The sequence below is a fragment of the Protopterus annectens genome, chromosome 9.part0, assembly GCF_019279795.1.
Source record: "Protopterus annectens isolate FY-2018-M chromosome 9.part0, PAN1.0, whole genome shotgun sequence".
Lineage (NCBI taxonomy): Eukaryota > Metazoa > Chordata > Ceratodontiformes > Protopteridae > Protopterus > Protopterus annectens.
In genome coordinates this window covers 861,548,675-861,570,840 of record NC_056743.1, presented here as the reverse complement: position 1 = coordinate 861,570,840, position 22,166 = coordinate 861,548,675, and the positions used below count along the sequence as shown (strand labels likewise).

At 41.1% G+C, this 22,166-nt stretch overlaps 1 protein-coding gene across 1 annotated transcript in view; it reads right to left on the bottom strand.

Annotated features, from left to right (window-relative positions):
• Nucleotides 1–1,890: 1,890 nt before the first annotated feature.
• Nucleotides 1,891–22,166, bottom strand: part of LOC122811614 (nuclear factor 7, brain-like) — a 167,663-nt gene continuing 147,387 nt past the window's right edge. Inside the window, exon 6 of the mRNA XM_044083578.1 lies at nt 1,891–4,716. Coding sequence (XP_043939513.1) covers nt 4,148–4,716 — 569 coding nt within the window. The 3' untranslated portion in view covers nt 1,891–4,147. The remainder of the gene's footprint in view (nt 4,717–22,166) is intronic.

The window sequence follows — 22,166 nt, the reverse complement described above, 5'->3', positions numbered from 1 at the left end:
TCCTTATGAGGTATTTGTTTACCACAAGACAAACAATTATTAACTTTCTCAATTTGTTCTGACATCGGCTGAGGCAAGAAAAAATGTTCCCCAACGGGGTACTTAGCTTTTAGATGACTTTGGTATTGAAAACACAGGAGCTGACCGACCGGCACTTGTGAACTGCTTCTGCTTCGGGCACCGCAGCAAGAAAGACTGAAGAAGATGGCGTCAGCCGATGCCTTTATACTCCGGCCGTTCTGACGTTGGAGAGGAGGTGACACCAACCGACGCCGGACCCAGACTTTGGAATTCGGCCGACCGAGGGCTGCCTGAGGCAGGACAACCCATATGTTATGACTGCAGTTGCATTCTTGAAGGACATCTGTAAAAATGAGAAGAATCCAAGTATGGCATGGATAGATTACAAAAAAAAAAAAACATTCGACAGCATCCCACATTCATGGGTAAAGGAGTGCTTACAGATGTGTAAGATATATCCTACACTGACCAATCATTTTACAGTGACTATGAAACAGTGGCAAACACTTTGCAATTAAGTCATGACATAGAGCAAGTTATTATCCCAGGGATAAAAATTCAAAAGGGTATATTTCAAGGGGATTCTCTTTCACCACTGCTGTTTTGTCTTGCTCTTAACCCATTAAGCTGTCTACTTAACAGATTAGGTCATGGTTACAACTTGCCTCCCAGGAAACAATCAGCTGTAAACACATCATATTTTTTGTGGATTATTTAAAACTGTATAGTTCATCAAAGAGGCATTGAAAGCACAAATGCAAGTGGTTAAAACTTTCTCAGATAATATAAGAATACAATTTGGTCTTAATCAATGTGTGAAAGCAACAGTGAAAGCAGGAAAGCTACACCACCAAGAAAATATCAGTCTAGGCTAGGAATGTGACATAAATGAACTTAAGCAGGAAAGAGTGTATAAATATTCTAGAATTGATGAAAGATTGGCAATAAAACATGAACAAATGCAAATAAAACTCGGTAAGGAATACTTCAGAAGACTAAAACTACTATTGAAAACAAACGTGACATCTAGGAATAAAGTCCACACTAAAAACCAATTTGCTTTTCCTGTTTTAACTTATAGTTTTGGTGCGATTTACTATCCCCAAAAAGGTATTGGATCAGCTGGACAGAAAAACAAGAAAAATGTTTCAAGCTTATCAAATATGTAAAAGTCAGTGTATACCAAGGCTGTATATCCCTCACTCTGAAGGAGGTATGGGCCTACTTGAAACTGATTATATGTATAGATCTGTGATTGTGAGACTGCATACATATCTGCTGACCTCATCAGATCCAAATGCCGTGAAAGTTTTAAAACATGAGGAGAACAAGTCCAAGATAATCTTTCTGCTTAATTTAGCATAACCATTCAGGTGTCAAGCTGGAATGGAAATCAAAACAGATAGTCAAAAATCAGACAGCAACTGAATGTGCTAAAAAAGACAAAAAGAAAAAAATAACAGTAGAAGGCTCAGATGTGAAGGAAAGAAATGTGGAAAAGCCATAAATATAGTGCTAAGTATAGAAAACTCCTGGAACAACCTTATCTTAATCAAGATTTGATGCATGAATGGTTAAGGAGAGGTGAATTTAAACCAAAAGGTAAATTGGCAGCCCAGGACAGTGGACTACTTGCATGCTGATTTACAAAGTCCACTGAACATGTGCTAGAAAGAGACACATGCAGGCTATGTAAAACAGAACTGGAAACAGTCGCACATCTTGTAGCTGGGTGCGATAAAGTAATAGCAGAGGCCCTGTGTACTGAAAAGCATATAATGTGGCAAAACTGCTACAGTGAGGATTATGTAAACATAGCAATACTGAAGTAACTGATAATCCACTAGAAACATGAACCACAAAGCAATATAGAGAATGGTGAAGTTTATTCACATGGGATTATCCATTAACAATACAGAAAACAGATGCAAGAAAACCAGACAGAGTTATCACTGAAAAGACAAAAGGAGTGTAGATCACTGAAATTGCTACACAAAGTGATTACAGTGCCTTATGTACAGAGAAACACAAAGTCATAAAATACCAGCATTTGCTTGCATAAATGGCAACAATGTGGAAGGATACACAGACAGTTCCAATAGTACGAGGAGCAATGAGTCTCATAAAAAAAGAATTTACAGTTGTATTTAAACGTGCTACTGATACATGTAACTCCGTATGCATTGCAGGAGCAAATTCTGGGCACCTTGTCAGTGCTGAGAAGAGCACTTTTGGCTGATGACAATGAAACACTACTGATTTCATGAACTTTAAATCATACCCTGACTTAGGAATGGGATTCATTCCCTTCATGGTATTAGAAACCCAAAAGACTTGGAGAAATCAAAATGAGATATTGCTAGTGGTCTGCAAGTAATTATGAAGATACGCAATACTTTCATGCATACATTAATATTTTCACAACCAAATGACTTACAAATTATTGGATAACATCAGGTGAAACATTGTATGTTCCTGAATAAAACCTGTCGCTGACTTTAGCACTGTGAATTGTACATCTAGAGAGTTATTCTGTGGTCCTTGTTTTGTTAAACAATTAATTCTTAATCTTTCTATAAATATCTTTAACCAAGGAGTCAGAAAGGAATTTCCTGCTATCATGTGAAAGCTCAAATCTGGCAGAAGAAAAATGTCCCAAAACTATATGCTTAGGGTATACAGTTCCAAACGCATGAAAAGCTGTCAAAGCTCAAATCTAGCAGAAGAAAAATGTTCCAACATTATATGTACATCCAGGATCTGCATTTTAACATATATGAAAAGTTCTGAAAAATACAGTTCAATGTTTGTGTAGTACCACTGTAAAGACTGAATGCACTGACTAGTAACATTTTAAAGATGTTTACTTGTAGATTAGTTTATACATTTTTAACAGCATTTTCTATTTATAAAATAATTACATTTGTCTGTTGCATACTTTTTTAACTAGATTTTGTTCAGAAAATACGCTGCTTGAGGTGCAACATTCTTCAGCTTAGAGTCACTAATGAGTTAAGTGTTCTACAAAAGGCTGACATCCTATTCGGAATTAGTCTGTCTGGCTTGTGCCACAGAGTGTTGGGTTAACTCTGGCACCCCATGAAACTAGGAACCAGATAAATACAAGTATCACAGAGTGAATTTTTTTAAGCCTCCATAGTGTTCCAATTTTTTTTTTTTTTTTTTTTTTGTCCTTGTGGAATTAAATGCTAACTGCATGCTGGACAACTAGCTTGAAATGATACAAACATTTTGATATAGCAGATTCTGTAGTCTTGTGGTTAGAGGAGGTCCTCTGCAATGAGTCCAGTACAGCTCGTTAGATCAGGGCTAAGGTTATAAATACATACATACATAAGTAATTGATAATAGTACTTAGTCTGAAGTTATGAATATGCTGTAAATGGCAAAGCTAATAAATGACATTCTGGAATCTGACCATACAGGATATTCTATTAAGAAAGTGTTTTAGATCAGTCACATGCTTTGATGTTCACAGAAATGTAATTGCTATATTAGGAGGCAATGACACACTATCAGGGATCAATCTGCACCAATACAAATTATTTCATTACGATGTATTACATCCCTATTTGTATGACTTAGAGAAGTAACTGTCCAAATGCAAGGCAAACCTGAGCTCATGCTATTCACATGCATTATTTCACACTTTCGAGCAAACAAGTGCCTGTTCCCAAAATTCTGCTTTGTGCTGGAAGAAAAGACTAAAGACTAACCTTAGCGACTGGAAATGAATATGAATTATTAGAAATAATAACCATAGCCAAGGGCAAGTACAATTTTTTATGAGACTGCACAACCTTCAGACGTATGAAGGGAAATGACCTGTCCTGGCCTTTCTATCTGACAACCTGTTGGGTAGCTTTACTGTGTTGGACCTGTAAACTTCTAAGTATTAGAAGGGATGTGAAAAATAATATATTGGTCTTTTAAATGAGGTACTCTGCGTGCAATTTAAGAAAGGGAGAGATACTTTGGAATTTTTGAAAGTTCAACTGAAGAGTGAGGGACAGTGGTTACTGATGGTGACATTTTAAGTTCTGCAAATCTCTAAGGATTACCAGTTAGTACTCAGTCTAGTGCAATTATTCACAACCATGAGCATTCAAGAAGCACTCGGGTGTTGGTAGCAACAGATATGTAAAGGTGCAGCATTCTGAACGGAGTTCACACCAGGATTAAAGGATGCATAAATATCACCACTGAAGCTACTCAGTGCTACATGAATAACTGACATGTCATCAGTGTTATAAAATGTCACTTTTCCTCTTTCATAATCCAAGAACACTCCAATCCGAGTTGGACTTGTACTAAGAGATACTGGAATAGTAGAAGTATAACTTTCTATGTGGTACTTTTTATTTTTTAGCATAAGAACATGTTTGTCTTCAGTTAAAAGGTTCTTCCAAAGTGACTTTTCAGAGGTGATCCGTTCACCACTGTAAATGCTGACACCCACTGCCCATTCCGTTTTCTGTCCCACATCCACTTCCCAGAAATGTCTTCCCGACTGGAATCTTTCAGTACTTCTGATGTACAACGAAGGCCACAGAGCCTCAGGGGCCCCTGAGAGGACTTGTTTCTGCGGTCCAGCATGTCTTACGCTGGTTTTATCGATAGATACGACAAGGTCTGAATGAGCTGGTGTAGTAAGCAGAGTTAAGTGCTCTGGAACTGAAAAATCACAAAAGAAATGTCAAATTGAATTAGCTTTTCATTCATACTTTCAGGGGTTTTTTTTAATCTTTATTTGTGTCACAATGACAAAACACATGGACATCCACTTTGCTGAATCTATATCCGTTACAAATACATTTCTTTCTTCTTTCTATTCTCCCATTATAAAAGTCTTTAAAATTGCTAAAGCAGTCTCTCATCCTGAAACCAAACTCTTTTGGTGAAAATAAAGTACACAAGATCATTTCCTGTATGTACCTATGTCTTTAGCAGTCCATTTTCCTTCAAAAACTACACAAACAAAATGGATGCATCTCACCAATATACACAAAAGCCACTATTTGCCTACACCTGACCATTACCTTTTCCCAGTTTCCAACTGTACGTACATAATATTTATTTATTTCACCTGTTTACCGGGTAATGTCTGACTGGGCACGTGGCCTACTTTCAGGGGAGTCCCAGGGAGAAAAGCTCCATGCATACATATACATAGCCACTTGCATACATTTAACAATATTGAAAGTACAGTTGTGTACACTTACCATAAATGTAGATGTTCGAGTGTATTCACTGTTGCAGTCATTACATTTGGGTAATCCTGCTGGCAGGTTGCCCTCAGTCGGCCTGAATTCCAAAGTCTTGGGTCCTGCGTCGGTTGCTGTCGCCCCTTCCCCGACGTCAGGTCGTCAGGGGTATAAAAGATGCAGTAGATGCCATTTTCTTTAGTTTTTCTTGCCCCAGATGTCAAGTGCCCCCTAAAGGGTAGCCAAAAATTTATACATATATATATATATATATAAAAATACATGCACCAATATAAACTTTACCTTCATCTACAAGCAAATACACCACATAGGTTGTATAAATCAGAGAAGGGAAGATAAGTTCCGGCAGAAAGAAGGGGGATGGCGGTTGGGTAACCTGGACTGCAACAGTGAATACACTCGAACATCTACATTTATGGTAAGTGTACATAACTGTACTATGTTCTTCATGTTTCACTGTTGCAGTCATTACATTTGGGTACAGTCCCAAAGCTATGGTTGGAAGGCTGGAGCTAAACAGCATTAGGAGCGGCTATGAGGCCCTGCAGAACTGCAGTGGCAAAGCCTGCCCTGGGTTTAGAGTAGAGTGGCAGATGATAATGCTTTTTAAAGGTGTGCACTGAACTCCAAGTAGCAGCCTCTAAAATGTCTTTGATTGGTACTCCCCTGAGAAAGGCTGCTGAAGTGGCTGCAACTCTTGTTGAATGTGGCTCAATACCCTTAGGCACTGGCTTGCCATGCTGTAAATAGTAGAAACGAATGCAGTGGCCTATCCACTTTGAAATAGTCTGTTTTGAGATAGCCTTTCCTTGTGATCCTGCATCATATGCCACTAGTAACTGCTCTGTCTTCCTGAAAAAGTACAGTTGTGTACCTAACAAATGTAGATGTTAGAGTGTATTCACTGTTGCAGTCATTACACTTGGGTTATCCTGCTGGCAGGCGACCCGCAGTCGTCCCGAGTTCCAAAGTCTTGGTCCGGCGTCAGTTGTTGTCGCTTCTTCCCTGACGTCAGTGCTTCAGGGGTATATAAGATGCAACCAACGCCGTTTTCTTCAGTGTTTCTTGCCCCAGATGTCAGGTGCCCCCAAATAGGTAGGCGATACATATTGCTAATAAAGACATACAGCAAAATATAAACAATACCTTCAGCTACAAGCAAATACACCACAAAGGTTGTATAGGATAGAAAGGTATAGAAAAGTCCCAGCAAAGAAAGTGGGGCTGGAGGGTGGGTAACCTGGACTGCAACAGTGAATAGACTCGAACATCTACATTTATGGTAGGCAACACAACTGTACTACGTTCATCGTGTTTCACTGTTGCAGTCATTACACTTGGGTAGAATCCCAAAGCTGAGGTAGGGTGGCTGGGTCTAAATAGGATTAGGAGTGGCTATGAGGTCCTGCAGAACTGCAGTGGCAAAGCCTGCTCTTGATTTAGAGTAAAGAGGCTAGTGGTAATGCTTGGTAAAAGTGTGCACTGAACTCCAAGTTGCAGCTTCCAAAATATCCTTGGTTGGTACTCCTCTGAGGAAGGCTGCTGATGTGGCAGCTGCCCTGGTAGAGTGGTCTAATGTTGGTGGGCACTGGCTTTCCATGTTGTGCGTAGCAGAAGTGAATACAGTGTCCTATCTACTTACAAATAGTCTGCTTTGAGATAGCATTTTCTTGTGATTCTGCAGCATAAGCTACAAACAGTTGCTCAGTTTTTCTGAATGCTTTTGTTTTATCCAAGTAGAAGCGTAACTGCCTGTGTATGTCCAAAGTGTGTAGAAGACTCTCCTCTTTATTCTGGGGATTTGGATAGAATGTTTGCAGATGAATGGTTTGGTTAAGAGCCGCACTGGATACCACCTTTGGCATAAATGCTGGGTTCGTCCTTAGAGAAACCCTGTCTTGATGAAAAATGATAAAACGTTCCACTACCATTAAAGCCTGTAGTTCTGAGACTCTTCGTGCAGAATTTATTGCTAGGAGCAGAGCAGTTTTCCATGATAAGAATTTTATATCAGCTGTATTGGCTGGCTCAAAAGGAGGCAAAGTGAGTTTCTCCAAGACAAAGTTGAGGTCCCAAGTAGGTGTTGGTGCTCTCCGGGGGGGGGGGGGGTCGGTCTTATGTTTTTAGCCCGTCTGAGGTACTCTCGTAGTAGTGGAGGAGAGAAAATAGGAGGTTCCGTGGTATAATGAGCTGAAATGGCAGAGGCATGGATCTTAACAGATGAAAAGGATAGGCCTTTGTCCAACATCTCAGTTAGGTATTGTAAAATCTGAGGGATATTTGGTACAAGTGGTCAAAGCCTTGTGCCTGGTTCCAGTGGCAGAATCTCTTCCATTTGTCTGCATAAAATTTCCTGGTGCTGGGCCTCCTGGCCTCCAGAATGACATAACAGCTTTGGAGAGAGAGATAGAACTGCAAAAGCGAGGAACCAACCACAATGGATGCAGATAAAACTAATGTACATAAATCACCAATAGTCCAACTGAAGAACAGTCAGCAGTCCGTTGTTAAAGCCAAAAATACGTTCTTTATTTAAAACATAAAATGTAGAAATGAGCGCTTTCGCGTGGAGAGTCCACGCTTCATCAGATATCGATTAAACAAAGCTGGTGTACTAGTTTATATCCGCTAAAACGCGGGAAATTATCTAAATTGATTGTGCATAAAACCTGCCTCCTAACGCGAGGCGCTCCCTAAATACATCAGTCACAACTCAAACACTTCACCATAGAGGCAGATCAAACCCCGCAGGTATATTTCATATATTATTTATATGTAAAAATCTTTCTAAATTAAAAACAAGGTCATGCTTTGTTAACAATGCATTGCTAACCATATATTTATGTCACAATGTTAAAAACTAGCAACCTGTATTAATACGCTAGGCGTGCTGCAATAAACCATACAGAGAATTCTGAAAAGCTTACATTCAAAATTGCAGTAATCTATCTACATAAAGAACGACAAAATATGTCACTAATAATTTCTTGCTAATCATATATACATGTCGCTATGCTATATATCAACGGTTTCTCCTGAAGCGCTAAGCGTATTATAAAGAGTGCTACAAAAAACTGTGGAAGAGTTAGCGTTGAACTCATCCATGATTATCAACATCTCTCTTACGTTGATTAAGCATGGTCAACGTTATTAATTGAAGGCATGAATCGATAATAGCTAAATAAACCTGTATATTCTTTGCTGAAGCAATGGATATATATACACAATCAAAAGTCACAAATGAGTATTTATAAGTTCTAGAATGTAGTTATTAGAGTATACGTGACTGGTGTACTTTATGTGAGATGCTATAGCTTCACTAGACCACGACAAAAGAGCCGCCACTTTAGTATTGCTGATCTTTGTATTGTGGCATTATATCAAGATTTTATTACTGTGTTAAAAACAACTTTATATTAGTGCGCAGCACTACGTTGTATATTTCAAACCTTTTTGTTGTTGGTCCTGAATCAGGCGAATAAAAAGCCTTAATAAATGAACCAATAGAGACTGCGACTACTAGATATGAATCCTATATTGCAAACAACTTACTCCAAATGAAGACTGCCTATTCTCAGTGGTTCCACTATAGAATGAAATATAGACAGGTGTATAATGAAAAGCGGGGAATTAAAAGAGCTATACCGCTGTTCAAAATGAAGGCATCGACTCAAATGTTAATAGTAATTACTGTCTTAAATAAGAAAAATATTAAGAGTCGCGGCAAACAATATACAAATCTATTATATCTTTATTATGTCCTAGCCCAAATAATTTTATTTTTATACTTATTATTATTGACCATGTGGAACATCAGTCAAAAAGCTACCTAAATAGCTTGTTAAAAATATACATCTGCATAAGTATATGCGTACCTGTGCCTATAAAGTATCATGCTTAAGCATGTCGACTAAAGCACTCAAATAATATATAAAATGTATGAATAACTATAATCTAAATTATCTAACTAATGTAGCAAATACTCACATGGTTATGAAAACAATGAGTGAAAATATGATGCAGAAAAATATGATGCAGAAAAATATATACAAAGACTAATGTTATTCATCTGGATAACAAAATGGGCTTAATGGATACAGTATTGTTGATCCCTGGTGATAAATGCGCCCCTAGCTTTAGAATCCAATTTAATTCATTTATGGCCAAATTTTCTCCTTGTTACCATCCCTGCCGTGGTCATTGATCACTTGTAACACCCTAAAACTAAAAGAGTGTGATGAGTGTTCCATGACATGCTTTGCTAGGGCATTTGTCTCTACCTTCTTCTTGATGTCATATAAGTGGTTATATATACGCTCATGTAGCTTTCTTTTAGTGAGTCCTACATAGAATGCCTGACAGCTATTACACGTGGCAAGATATACTAAGTTGCGGGTATTACAGTTGGCATAAAAACGTGGAACAAAAACATAGTTCATGATAGGATGCTTAAATGATTGTTCTTTTGTTATATAACTGCATCTACTGCAGCTGTGACAGGGAAATGTGCCTTGTCTATGTGAAACTAGATTATGTGGGATAATTCCTTCTGTGACTGATGTAATGTGTATGTCTCCACATAAAATCCTCTTCAGGCTTTTGCTGTTTCTATATAGAAAGGAGGGATACCTCCCTGCAACTTCCCTTGTGTGATCATCCAAGGTTAATAGGTGCCAATTATCATGGATGACCTGCTGTACCCTTTTTATGTCACTAGTGTAAGTAGTGACATATCTAATGTGACTATTGGTAGAGGCTTTCGTTCCATGTCTGTATTTTGAGACCTTGCTACATGATGTTATTGGGGAAGGGTCCACAGATATTCTCTGTCCTAACGTCTCACTTCTGATGTTACTAACCAGCGTAGGATCATAACCCCTATCAATGAACAGTCTCTCTAGAGACAAAGCTTCTCTAACAAGATCTTCATCTTCACTACAAAGTTTTAATATCCTAAGAAACTGACTTTTTACTATTCCTTGAAATACATGCCTGGGGTGCATACTATCAAAAGTTAACAGCGCGTTGCGCCAAGTAGGTTTCCTGTATAGGGAAGACGTAATTGCTCCCCCAGGGGTGAAACTAAGTGTAACATCAAGGTAATGAATGTGTGTGGAGGAAACTTCTTTAGTAAATCTTAAAAAACTACTTGTAGTCTCCAAATAACACAAGAGGGATTCAAACTGTTCCATGGTTCCTTCCCATACAATTATAACATCGTCTACAAAACGTCTGTAGAACTTAACATTCTTGAAACTCTCATGTGTACAGAAGAACAACTTTTCCCACCATAAAACCACCAAATTGGCGTAGGTGTTTGCACAGGGGGTGCCCATGGCTACCCCCCACTTCTGCAAATAATACCTATCGCCAAACTTAAATGCATTATTACACAAGATGAGTTCTAGTAGTTGACAAACTAGAATGATTCTATCATTGCTAAATGTTGTTTCTTTACTTAAAAGTTCTCTGATGTAATCTATGCCTTCTGCATTAGGTATTGAAGTAAATAGATTCATGACATCGAGGGTGATAAACATATTCTGTTTCCTATCATCTAGTTGTACATCCTTGATGTTATCTAGGAGGTCATAGGTGTCTTTTAATATGGTGGGAAACTGATTTACTACTGGTCTTAAGTCCTCCACAAATTTAGAAATATTAGCAGTTATCCAATTATCTCCAGACACAATGGGCCTATAGGGAACTGGAATTATTCCCTTGTGAACTTTAGGGATACCTTTGATAATGGGGATGGTGGGATACTCTATGAATAAGAAGCTATAGATCTCTTGACTAACTTGACGGCATATGACCAAATCATATAGGGTGTCCTTGACCATACTCACTATATGTGATACTTCTTTATATGTGATAGGTATATAGGTGTCTACTTCTGCTAACATTTTAAGCATACCTACTTCATATTCATGTCGATCTAGGACAACAACCCCTCCCCCCTTATCCGCAGGTTTCACTACTATCCTTGAATCTTGTTTGAGTGTATTCAAACAATTAACTTCCGAGGGACTAAGGTTGTAATATCTCCCTTTTTTCGTTGTTACCCCACTGAACATCAAGTAATACTGGTGTTCACAAACTCTAAGGAAGTACTCAACATGTGTAGGCATATTAGGTATAAATGTGCTCTTAGTTCTATAACATGCTATATTCTTATCATAGTCAGACTTAAAGAGCAACTTTAAACTCAAATTTCTACAGAACAGTCTCAGATCAATTAATATGTCCGTTAGCTTGGCACTAGTAGCTGGAATAAAATTAAGGCCTTTATTTAAGACCTTAATACTAGGTAAATCCAAAACGACATTAGAGTAGTTAAACAAAAGGTCATGAATCAGTTTCTTCTCCTTCTGTTCTGTGGAAAGCGTTCTGACGAGTACTTCCTTTTGCGGGAGTCTCTGCTGTGAGACCTCCCCCTGTTCAAGTGGGTAGTATGTTTCTTCAAGTAGGGTAAAAAAAACCCCAGTGGAAGATGGAGCTGTATGTGTGTTCTTAGAAATCGCTCCTGTGGATGGAGAGGAGGCAAGATTGAAAAATGCTTCTTGATTCGGAGGGGGCGTATCTACATATCCCACGGCCGTGGGGACATTGTCTGATGTTCCCAAAGAAGTTGCCTCTGCCTGGGGCATAGAAAGAGATGGTTGAGATGAAGATGTGATAATATTAGCTGTTATGTGGGGCAGAGCAGGCATGGCAGTATTATCCTTTCTAGCCCCAGTGGTAGCTGATTGAGTGGCATAATTCCTAGGGCATAAAAATACCTGGCCCCTTTGGAAATCATTATAGTCACGTAACAGTTTCTTCTGTTTAGTGGCTTTTAATCTTTCACTGAACATATTGACTTGTGTGAACATATGTTTGACCTTATCTACGCAAAAACTGGAAGAAAAGCGTTCAGATAGTTGTTTATACAATGCGTCAGTTCTTTCTCTGAGTTCAGTTTCCAAAGGTTTGAAATAATTGAGCATCAGTCTTGCATAGCTAAACCCCAACTCAATATTCAAATCCTGCCACTGTTTTAGAAGCTCAGGATGTGAGTCCCCATATGTGGGCATACAAAATACCCTCATACCCCTGGGGACTATTTTGAAGTGAATACATGCTTCCAAATGGAGCCTCTGCCAGGCATATCTTTGCAATTGATATAAATTGTCCTCTAATGACTTTAGCATGGGGTAAAATTCTGTAAGGTTCTCACCATTATCTTGATTCCGTATATGTCCAGCTTCACTCGATAGATCCAGAGACAATAAAGGGTTGTTATTGGCTTGAATAAGTCCATTCCACAATGATGGTAATTCCCTCGACTCCGGCTCAGGATATGATGCTGATTCCATGGTGTACTGGGATAACCAACCAAAAATGAGGAAAGCAAAATGCAAAGTGTAGTCGGTATCCCTGTTGAAAGGTTCACTCACCAAAAAGACAAGGAAATAGAACTGCAAAAGCGAGGAACCAACCACAATGGATGCAGATAAAACTAATGTACATAAATCACCAATAGTCCAACTGAAGAATAGTCAGCAGTCCGTTGTTAAATCCAAAAATACGTTCTTTATTTAAAACATAAAATGTAGAAATGAGCGCTTTCGCGTGGAGAGTCCACGCTTCATCAGATATCGATTAAACAAAGCTGGTGTACTAGTTTATATCCGCTAAAACGCGGGAAATTATCTAAATTGATTGTGCATAAAACCTGCCTCCTAACGCGAGGCGCTCCCTAAATACATCAGTCACAACTCACCATAGAGGCAGATCAAACCCCGCAGGTATATTTCATATATTATTTATATGTAAAAATCTTTCTAAATTAAAAACAAGGTCATGCTTTGTTAACAATGCATTGCTAACCATATATTTATGTCACAATGTTAAAAACTAGCAACCTGTATTAAAACGCTAGGCGTGCTGCAATAAACCATACAGAGAATTCTGAAAAGCTTACATTCAAAATTGCAGTAATCTATCTACATAAAGAACGACAAAATATGTCACTAATAATTTCTTGCTAATCATATATACATGTCGCTATGCTATATATCAACGGTTTCTCCTGAAGCGCTAAGCGTATTATAAAGAGTGCTACAAAAAACTGTGGAAGAGTTAGCGTTGAGTTTTGCATATGGAATTAGTAGGATGCAGGATGCCATGAACCCCAAAGCCTGCATAATTTTTCTTGCAGGTAGCTGGGTTTTTGTTGCCATCATTTGAAAGTAATTTGTCAGTTGCCTTTGCTTGTCTGGCGTGAGATAAGCCATCTGGGTAGTTGTATTCAAGCTTGCACCCAGGAATATTATCTCTTGAGAGGGCACTAGTTTTGATTTCTTTTCGTTTACTGTGTACCCTAGGCCAACTAGTAATCTTTTTACAAATGCCAGATGCTTTAGAAGAATGTCCTTGCTCTCTGCTTGAATAAGGCAGTCGTCCTAACAGGGATATATTTGAATTCCTTTTTGTCTGCAAAATGCAATTACTGGTGCCAAGCATTTTGTGAAGACCCTGGGCGCAGTAGATAAGCCAAAGGGCAGTGCAGAGAATTGGTAATGCATTGTGCCAGCTATGAATCTGAGGTATCTTCTGCAATTTTGTCTGATTAGGACATGCAGGTATTCCTCTAAGGTCCAAAGTAACAAGCCAAGCCTTTTTGCCCAGCATGGGTAGAAGTTGCTGCAGGGTCAACATCTTGAATTTTGGAACATCCAGGAAAGTGTTTAGAATAGACAGATCCAGAATGGGTCTCCAGGCTTTGTCCTTTCTGGGAGCCAAGAAAAGTCTAGAGTAAAATCCTTGCCCCTGTTCTTGCTGAGGTACTTTTTGAATAGCTCTCATGTCCATGAGAGCTGTAATCTGTTTTTGTACCTCTGCCCATTGGTTTTGTGGCAGGTCTGGCATTCCTTTTGACCTTGGAAGGGTGTGAAAGTGGAACCTGTAGCCCTGAGAGACAATATTCAGTACCCATTTGTCCTGGGTGATAATGTGCCAATTTTGTGAGAAAAGTGCTAGCTTTCCCCCTAAAGGTGCTGCCAAGAGATAAGTGCTTGGCTTTTGAAAGGGGAAGTCATTGGGACTGTTTCTTGTAAGGTTGTGGCTTGTCTTCTCCTCCCTTGGCAGTAGAAGCACCCCATTGTCTAGGTCTGTAAGAGCCTTGTTGCTGAGATCTGCCTCTTGGGCATCTGTATCTGCCTCTTTGAGGCCTGTCTGACACTGGAAAGGACCAATTTTTAGAAGGCCAATTTCTGCTAAATCTAGGAGGCTGTACCTGTAAGAAATCCTTTACTGTCTGCATAGAGTTTGCCTTCTCCTCCATTTTCTTTAACACCTCTTCTGCCTTAACACCAAAGTATCATGCTGTAAAGGAGCATCCAGTAATTTAGCTTCAACATGATCAGTTAAACTTTGTTCTTTAAGCTAGGCATGCCTTCGAATGACAGATCCTGTAACTGCGGCTCTACAAGCCTCTAATGAATCAAAACCAAATTGCAGAGTATGTTTTCCCACTTGTTCAGCTGCATGCAATAAATCCTGCATTTCCTTATTGTCGGGACATTCTGAACTTGCAAACATTTTCTGTTTTAACAAAGACATTAAATATTTTTGGTATTTCAGCATATGAAACAGGCAGTTCAAAGCCCTTACTAAACTTTTTCCCCCCATCTATCCAGTGCTCTGGAATCCCTGTCAGAGGGGACTGTTTTTTTTTGCAGTGGAAGCCTTCACCCCTTTGGGACCCTGAGAAATAGTTTCTGGGTCAGCAGCAGGATTTTTATAAAGAAATTTAAGAGAGTCTGGGACCCTATAGTACCCGTCTGGCTTAACTAGTTCTGGGGGTAGAGAATCAGGAGACAAACTAGATTCAGAAACGACATCAACAATATCTAACAGGGAGAATAGCAAGAGGCCTGTGCTGAGGTAATGAAAGAAAATCTCTGAGCCTTTTCTTAGATTCTGAATAATCCTGGCTTTCCCAATGGAAATGCTCCCTCATGGTGTGCAAGGTTTCCCCAAAAAGAGTAATCCTTAGGAGGAGGGGCTGAAGGGACAGACTCTTCAGCATCAGAATCCTCATAGGGAGGAAGAGAGTATCCCTGGTCTGAAGAGGAATCAGAGGAAATAGAAACCTGGTCAGAGGATTCATAGTCTGTATCCTGCCTAGGCCTTTTATCAGGAGGGGGATGGGAACCCCTGATCAAAATAATTAAGTCTTCGGCCATTTTGAGCATCTGTTTCTTAGGCATGGATGACTGTCCAGAAGAATGCTGTACTTGTTTCTTTGTCTGTAATGATGTTTTAGACTTTGCTTTAGCTGCTGTAGTTGACTTGATAGTAAGCTGTGTAGGTCTGAAAACACCCTCAGAAGCCGATGCCTGCTCAGCGGCTCCGGACCCATCTGAGGGAATAGTTTCCGTAGGCCCAATACCTTGAGTTTCCAGTGGCCTAGATGTCTCCAAGTGGGAGTCGGAGGCGGCCTGTGGCTCTGAGGCAGCGGGAGTCAGGGGCTGCGAAAGCGCCTCACTGAGCACCGGCAAACTGGTGACTGGCCTGGAAGAGGCTTCGTTGTCGGTTTTGGGTCTCAGATGCCTGTTCTTTTCCTTGTCTTTGCGCTTTTTATGAATTCCGGTAGTCGGTTGTTCCGACGGCATTATGTAATTAAACCTACGGCCAAAGTAATCAATGCAAAATCAAACCGATGCTTAATAGTGCGTTTGTTGAATCTAGCACAAAACCGACAACTAGTGACGTCATGGTCAGGGCCTAGGTAAGGAATACATAAGAGTGAAAATCCTTATGAGGTATTTGCTTCCCACAAGAAATACAATTGTTAACTTTTACTGACATCGGTCTGGAGCAAGAAAGTTTCCCCAATGGGGGTACAAAAGACTTGGGTTCTGAAATTCGATTTCAAAAATCTCAGGAGTCGGCCAACCGGCACTTGTGAACTGCTTTTGCTTAGGGCACTGCGTGGCAAGAAAGACTGAAGAAAATGGCGTCGGTTGCATCTTATATACCCCTGGCGCACTGACGTCAGGGAAGAAGCGACAACAACCGACGCCGGACCAGGACTTGGAACTCGGGTCGCCTGCCAGCAGGATAACCCAAGTGTAATGACTGCAACAGTGAAACACGATGAACATCTTTGGTTCTGTCCAAGTAGAATCTAAGCGGTCTGTGTACGTCCAAAGAATGCAGAATTCTCTCCCCCTTGTTCTGTGGATTTGGATAAAAAGTTGGCAAATGAATAGTTTGGTTAAGAGCCACACTGGACACCACCATAGGCATAAATGTTGGGTTTGTCCTCAGAGAGACCCTGTCTGGATGAAAAATGATAAAGGGTTCCACAGCCATGAGTGCCTGTAGCTCTGAAACTCGTCTTGCAGAAGTTATTGCTAGGAGCAGAGCTCTTTTCCAAGATAAAAACTTAATATCAGCAGTAGCAGCTGGCTCAAAAGGAGGCAGGGCGAGTTTTTCCAAGACATAGTTTAGGTCCCATGCAAGTATTGGTGATCTCCTTGGAGGCCTTAAATTTTTGTCTCCTCTGAGGTACTGCCTTAATAAAGAATGAGAAAAGATTGGTGGCTCTGTATTGTAATGAGCCGAAATGCCAGAGGCATGAATTTTAATTGATGAAAAAGATGGACCTTTGTCCAGCATCTCAGTTAAGTATTGCAAACTCTGAGGAATATTTGGTACAGTTGTATCAGTTCCTTGTGCCTGGTTCCAAGCACAGAACCTCTTCCATTTTTCCAGCATAAGATTTTCTAGTACTAGGCCTTCTGGCTTCCAAAATGACATCCATCACATCTTTACTGAGAGGTGAGTTTTGTATGACTACATTATCCGCCATGCTGCCAAGTTTAGAGTCCTGAGTTGGCTGTGCAGGATCTGATTGTTTTGTTGGGACAGTAGATTAGGTATTTGAGGTAAGGTCCAAGTTGGGCATTGAGACAAGTTCCTTAGGATAGGATACCAGTACTGGCCAGTCTGGGGCAATCAGTATCATCTTTGGCTTCTCCTGTCTGACCTTTAGGATTACCTTGGGGAGGAGAGGCAGTGGAGGAAAGGCATATAATGATAGGTTTTTCCAGCTGAAAGATAAAGCGTCCACTTTCCATGCTTGTCTGTGATAAGTCCTTGTGCAGAATCTTTTTAGTTGGTAGCTGTGAGGGGAGGTAAATAGATCTATGTCTGGGCGTCCCCATTTCCTCGTTATCCTGCTGAAGACTTGTGGATCCAGCTGCCACTCGTGGGGATCCATGAGGTTTCTGCTTAGTTCGTCTGTCAGAGTATTTTCCTTTCCTGGCAGGAATTGTGTATGCAGATGTACTTGGTAAGTCAATGCTGTGTCCCACAAAGCCATGGCTAGTCTGCAAAGGGGGTAAGAATGTGTGCCCCCCTGCTTATGTACCACATGACCGTGGTGTTGTCCGTCTATCAGTAGTTGGCCCGGATGAAGTAGGTCCTTGAAGATTGTCAGGGCATTTTGAACAGTTAGCATCTCTTTTTGATTGATATGTAGATACATTTGGTTTGCGGACCATGTGCCCTGAATGCATCTTCCTGCCATGTGGGCCCCCCAGGCATAATCTGATGCATCCGTTGTTAGGTTCTGCCTGGCTAGGGGTAATGTGGATGGCTGTCCCTTGTTCTGGTGACAAGCCTTCGCCCACCATCGAAACTCTTGCTGCAGGCAGGGAATGAGAGTAATCATCGTTTTCAGGCTGTGGCAATGTTGAGTCCAAACACTTTTTTAGGTACCAATAAAGTTTCCTCATATGCAGTCTTGCATATGGAATTAGTAGGATGCAGGATGCCATGAAGCCCAAAGACTGCAGAATTTGTCTTGCAAATAACTGGGCCTTTATTGCCAATATTTTGAAATAGGTAGTCAATTGCCTTTAAGCTTGCACCCAGGAATATTAACTCGAGAGGGTACTAGTTTTGATTTATTTTCGTTGACTGTGTACCCTAGGCATGTTAGAAGTCTTTTCACAAACGCCAGATGCTGTACAAGAATGTCCTTGTTCTCTGCTTGAATTAGGCAGTCATCCAAGTAAGGATATATTTGTATTCCTCTGTCTGCAGAATGCAATTACTGGTGCCAGGCACTTTGTAAAGACCCTGGGCGCAGTAGAGAAGCCAAAGGGCAGTGCAGAGAATTGGTAATGCATTCAGCCAGCCTTGAATCTGAGGTATCTTCTGCATGATTGTCTGATTGGGACATGCAGGTATGCCTCTTGTAGGTCTAAAGTCACAAGCCAAGCCTTCTTGCCCAGCATGGGCAGAAGCTGCTGCAAAGTCAAAATTTTGAATTTTGGTATAGCCAGGAATGTGTTCAGAATAGATAGGTCCAGTATTGGTCTCCAGGCCTTGTCCTTTCTGGGTACCAAGAACAGTCGAGTAAAATCCTTGTCCCTGCTCTTGTTCTGGTACTTGTTGAATGGCCCCCATGTCCATGAGGGATGAGACTTGTTTTTGTGCCTCTGCCCATTGATTTTTTGGCAGATCTGGCCAACCGTTTGCCTTTGGCAGGGTGTGGAAGTGGAACTTGTAGCCTTGTGACACTATGTTTAGAACCCACTTGTCCTGGGTTATAATGTGCCAATTTTGAGAAAAAAGTGCTATTTTTCCCCCTAAGGGTGCTGCCAGGAGATAAGTGCTTGGTGCAGGCAGGGGAAGTCATTGGGTTTGTTTTCTGTATGGTTGTGATCTGTCTTCTCCAACTTTGGAGGTAGAAGCACCCCATTGATTTGACCTGTATGAACCTTGCGCCTCGGATCTGCCCCTTTGAGGTCTGTCTGACACAGGAAAGGACCAATTCTTTGTAGGCCAGTGTCTACTAAACCTAGGTGGCTTTACTTGTAAAAAATCTTTGACAGTTTGCATAGATTTAGCTTTGTCCTCCATTTTCTTTAACATCTCTTCTGCCTTAACACCAATCAAAGTATCATGCTGTAAAGGTGCATCTAATAATTTAACTGACATGATCAAGCAGATTTTGCTCCTTTAACCAAGCATGCCTCCTAATTACAGAACCCGTAACTGCAGCCCTGCAGGAGGCCTCCAGAGAATCAAAACCACATTGCAAAGTATGCTTTCCAACTTGTTCAGCTGCGTGCAATAAATCCTGCATTTCCTTGTTTTCTGCACATTCAGAGTTTAACAACATTTTCTGTTTAAGCAATGCCATGACGTTCCGGATATTTGAGCATATGAAACTGACAGTTTAAGGCCCTTATAGCCAAGGTAGCAGATGTGTAAACCTTTTTTTCCCCATCTATCCAGTGCCCTAGAATCTCTGTCAGAGGGGGCAGGGTTTTTTGAAGCGGAAGCCTTAACTCCCTCGGGACCTTGAAAAATAGTTTCTGGGTCTGCAGCAGGGTTTTTGAAAAGGAATTTATGAGAGTCAAGGACCCTATAATATCTGTCAGGCTTAACAGGAGCTGGAGGTAAGGAGTCAGGGGTCAGAGTAGACTCTGAAAACACATCATCTACAATGTCTAACACAGGGGGAATGGCTAGAGGCCTGTGTTGAGGTAGTAAAAGGAAGTCCCTGAGCCTCTTTTTAGATTCTGAAAAATCTTGGCTCTCCCAGTGGAAATGTTCCCTCATGGTATGCAATAGTCCTCAGGCGGAGAAGCTGAAGGTATAGATTCTTCAGCATCAAAATCCTCATGGGGGGGGGGGGGGGAGAGAGAGAATATTCCTGATCAGAAGAGGAATCAGAAGAAATAGAAACCTGGTCTGAAGATTCATAGTCTGTCTCTTGCCTAGGCCTCTTATCAGGAGGGGGATGGGAACCCCTGATCAAGGTAATCAAGTCTTCGGCCATTTTGAGCATCTGTTTTTTTGGCAGAGGCCTGTCCACGTGGCTCTTGAGTTAGTTTCTTTGCTTTAGAAGGTGCTTTAGTCTTTGCCTTTGAAGCTGAAGTCGGTTTAATGTAAAGATGTTTAGCTCTGAATACACCCTCAGAAGCCGGTGCCTGCTTAGCGGCTCCAGACCCATCTGAGGGAATAGTATCCAAGGCTCCAATACCTTGAGTTTCCAGCGGCATAGCAGACTCCACATGGGAGTCGGTAGCAGCCTGCGACTCAAAGTAGCGGGCGTCAGGGGGCTGCGAAAGTGCCTCACTGAGAACCGGCGAACGGCTTAGGAGAAACTTCGTCATCGGTTTTGGGCCTCGGTTGTTTATCTCTCTCCTTTTCTTTGTGTTTTTTGTGAACTCCGGTAGTCGGATGGCTATCCGATGACATTCTGGATAATTAAACCTGCGTCCAAAATAATTTAATGCAAAATCATACCGAAGCTTAATAGTGCGTAGGTTAAATCTAGCGCAAAACAGACAACCTGAAACGCTGTGATCAGGGCCTAGGCAAGGAATAAGGTAAGCATGAAAGTCCTTATGAGGCATTTGCTTTCCACAAGAAATACAATTATTAACTTTTTCTGACATCGGTCTGGAGCAAGAAAAAAGTTTCCCCAACGGGGTACTTAGCTTTATTGAAGACTTCGGATCTGAAACTCGAACATGAAAATCTCAGGAGTCGGCCGACCGGCACTTGCGAACTACTTCTGCTTCGGGCACCGTGTGGCAAGAAAGACTAAAGAAAATGGCGTTGGCTGCATTTTTTATACCCCTGACGACCTGACGTCAGGAAAGGGGCAACAGCAACCGACACAGGACCCAACACTTTGGAATTCAGGCTGACTGAGGGCAACTTGCCAGCAGGATTACCCAAATGTAATGACTGCAAAGTACAGTTTTGTACCTACCATAAATGTAGATGTTAGAGTGCTAATACAGCTGCAGTCATAACAGATGGGTTCTCCTGACTTCAGGCGGGTCCTCAGTCGGCCGAATTCCAAAATCTAGGTCCGGCGTCGGTTGTCGTCGCTTCTTCCCTGACGTCAGTGCAACAGGGGTATAAAAGAACCAGCCGACGCCATGTTCTTCAGTTTTTCTTGCCCCAGATGTCAGGTGCCCTCAGAAGGAAGGCAATACATAAAATTATGAAGTAAAGTAATGTAATATAATCAAAAAACAGTAGTTGCAAGCAATCTTCCATGCGAAGGAGGGAGGGGAAACCTGGACTGCAGCTGTTTTAGCACTCTAACATCTACATTTATGGTAGGTACAAAACTGTACTATGTTCATCGTGCATACAGCTGCAGTCATAACAGATGGGTAGAATCCCAAAGCTAAGAAAGGGGTGGTAGGCTCTAGGTGGAACTAGGAGGAGCCAAAATGCCCTGCAAGACTGCAGTGGCAAAGCCTGCTCTAGATTTGGAGTATAATGGTAGGTTGTAGTGTTTGGAGAAGGTATGCACAGAACTCCAAGTGGCTGCTTCCAAGATATCCTTGGTAGGAACTCCTCTGAGGAAGGCTGCAGAGGTGGCTGTGGCCCTGGTGGAATGAGTTCTAATGCCTGTAGGAACAGTTTTGCCATGAAAGGAATAGCAAAAGCGTATGCAGTGGGCTATCCATTTTGAGATTGTCTGCTTGGAAATTGGCTTTCCTGGAGCTCCTACCGCATAGGCCACAAAGAGCTGTTCTGATTTTCTGAAAGGCTTTGTTCTGTCCAAATAATAACGCAGTTGCCCGTGGATGTCCAAGGAATGTAGTAATCTCTCCCCTTTGTTTTGAGGATTGGGATAAAAAGTAGGTAAATGTATGGCCTGATTTAAAGCTACCCTGGATACCACTTTAGGCATAAAGGAAGGGTTGGTTCGTAATGAAACTCTGTCCTGATGGAAGATGACAAAAGGCTGGACAGCCATGAGGGCCTGTAGTTCTGAAACTCTATGAGCTGAAGTGATAGCCAGAAGGAAAGCTGTTTTCCAGGACAAATATTGCAAATCTGATGAAGCAGCTGGCTCAAAAG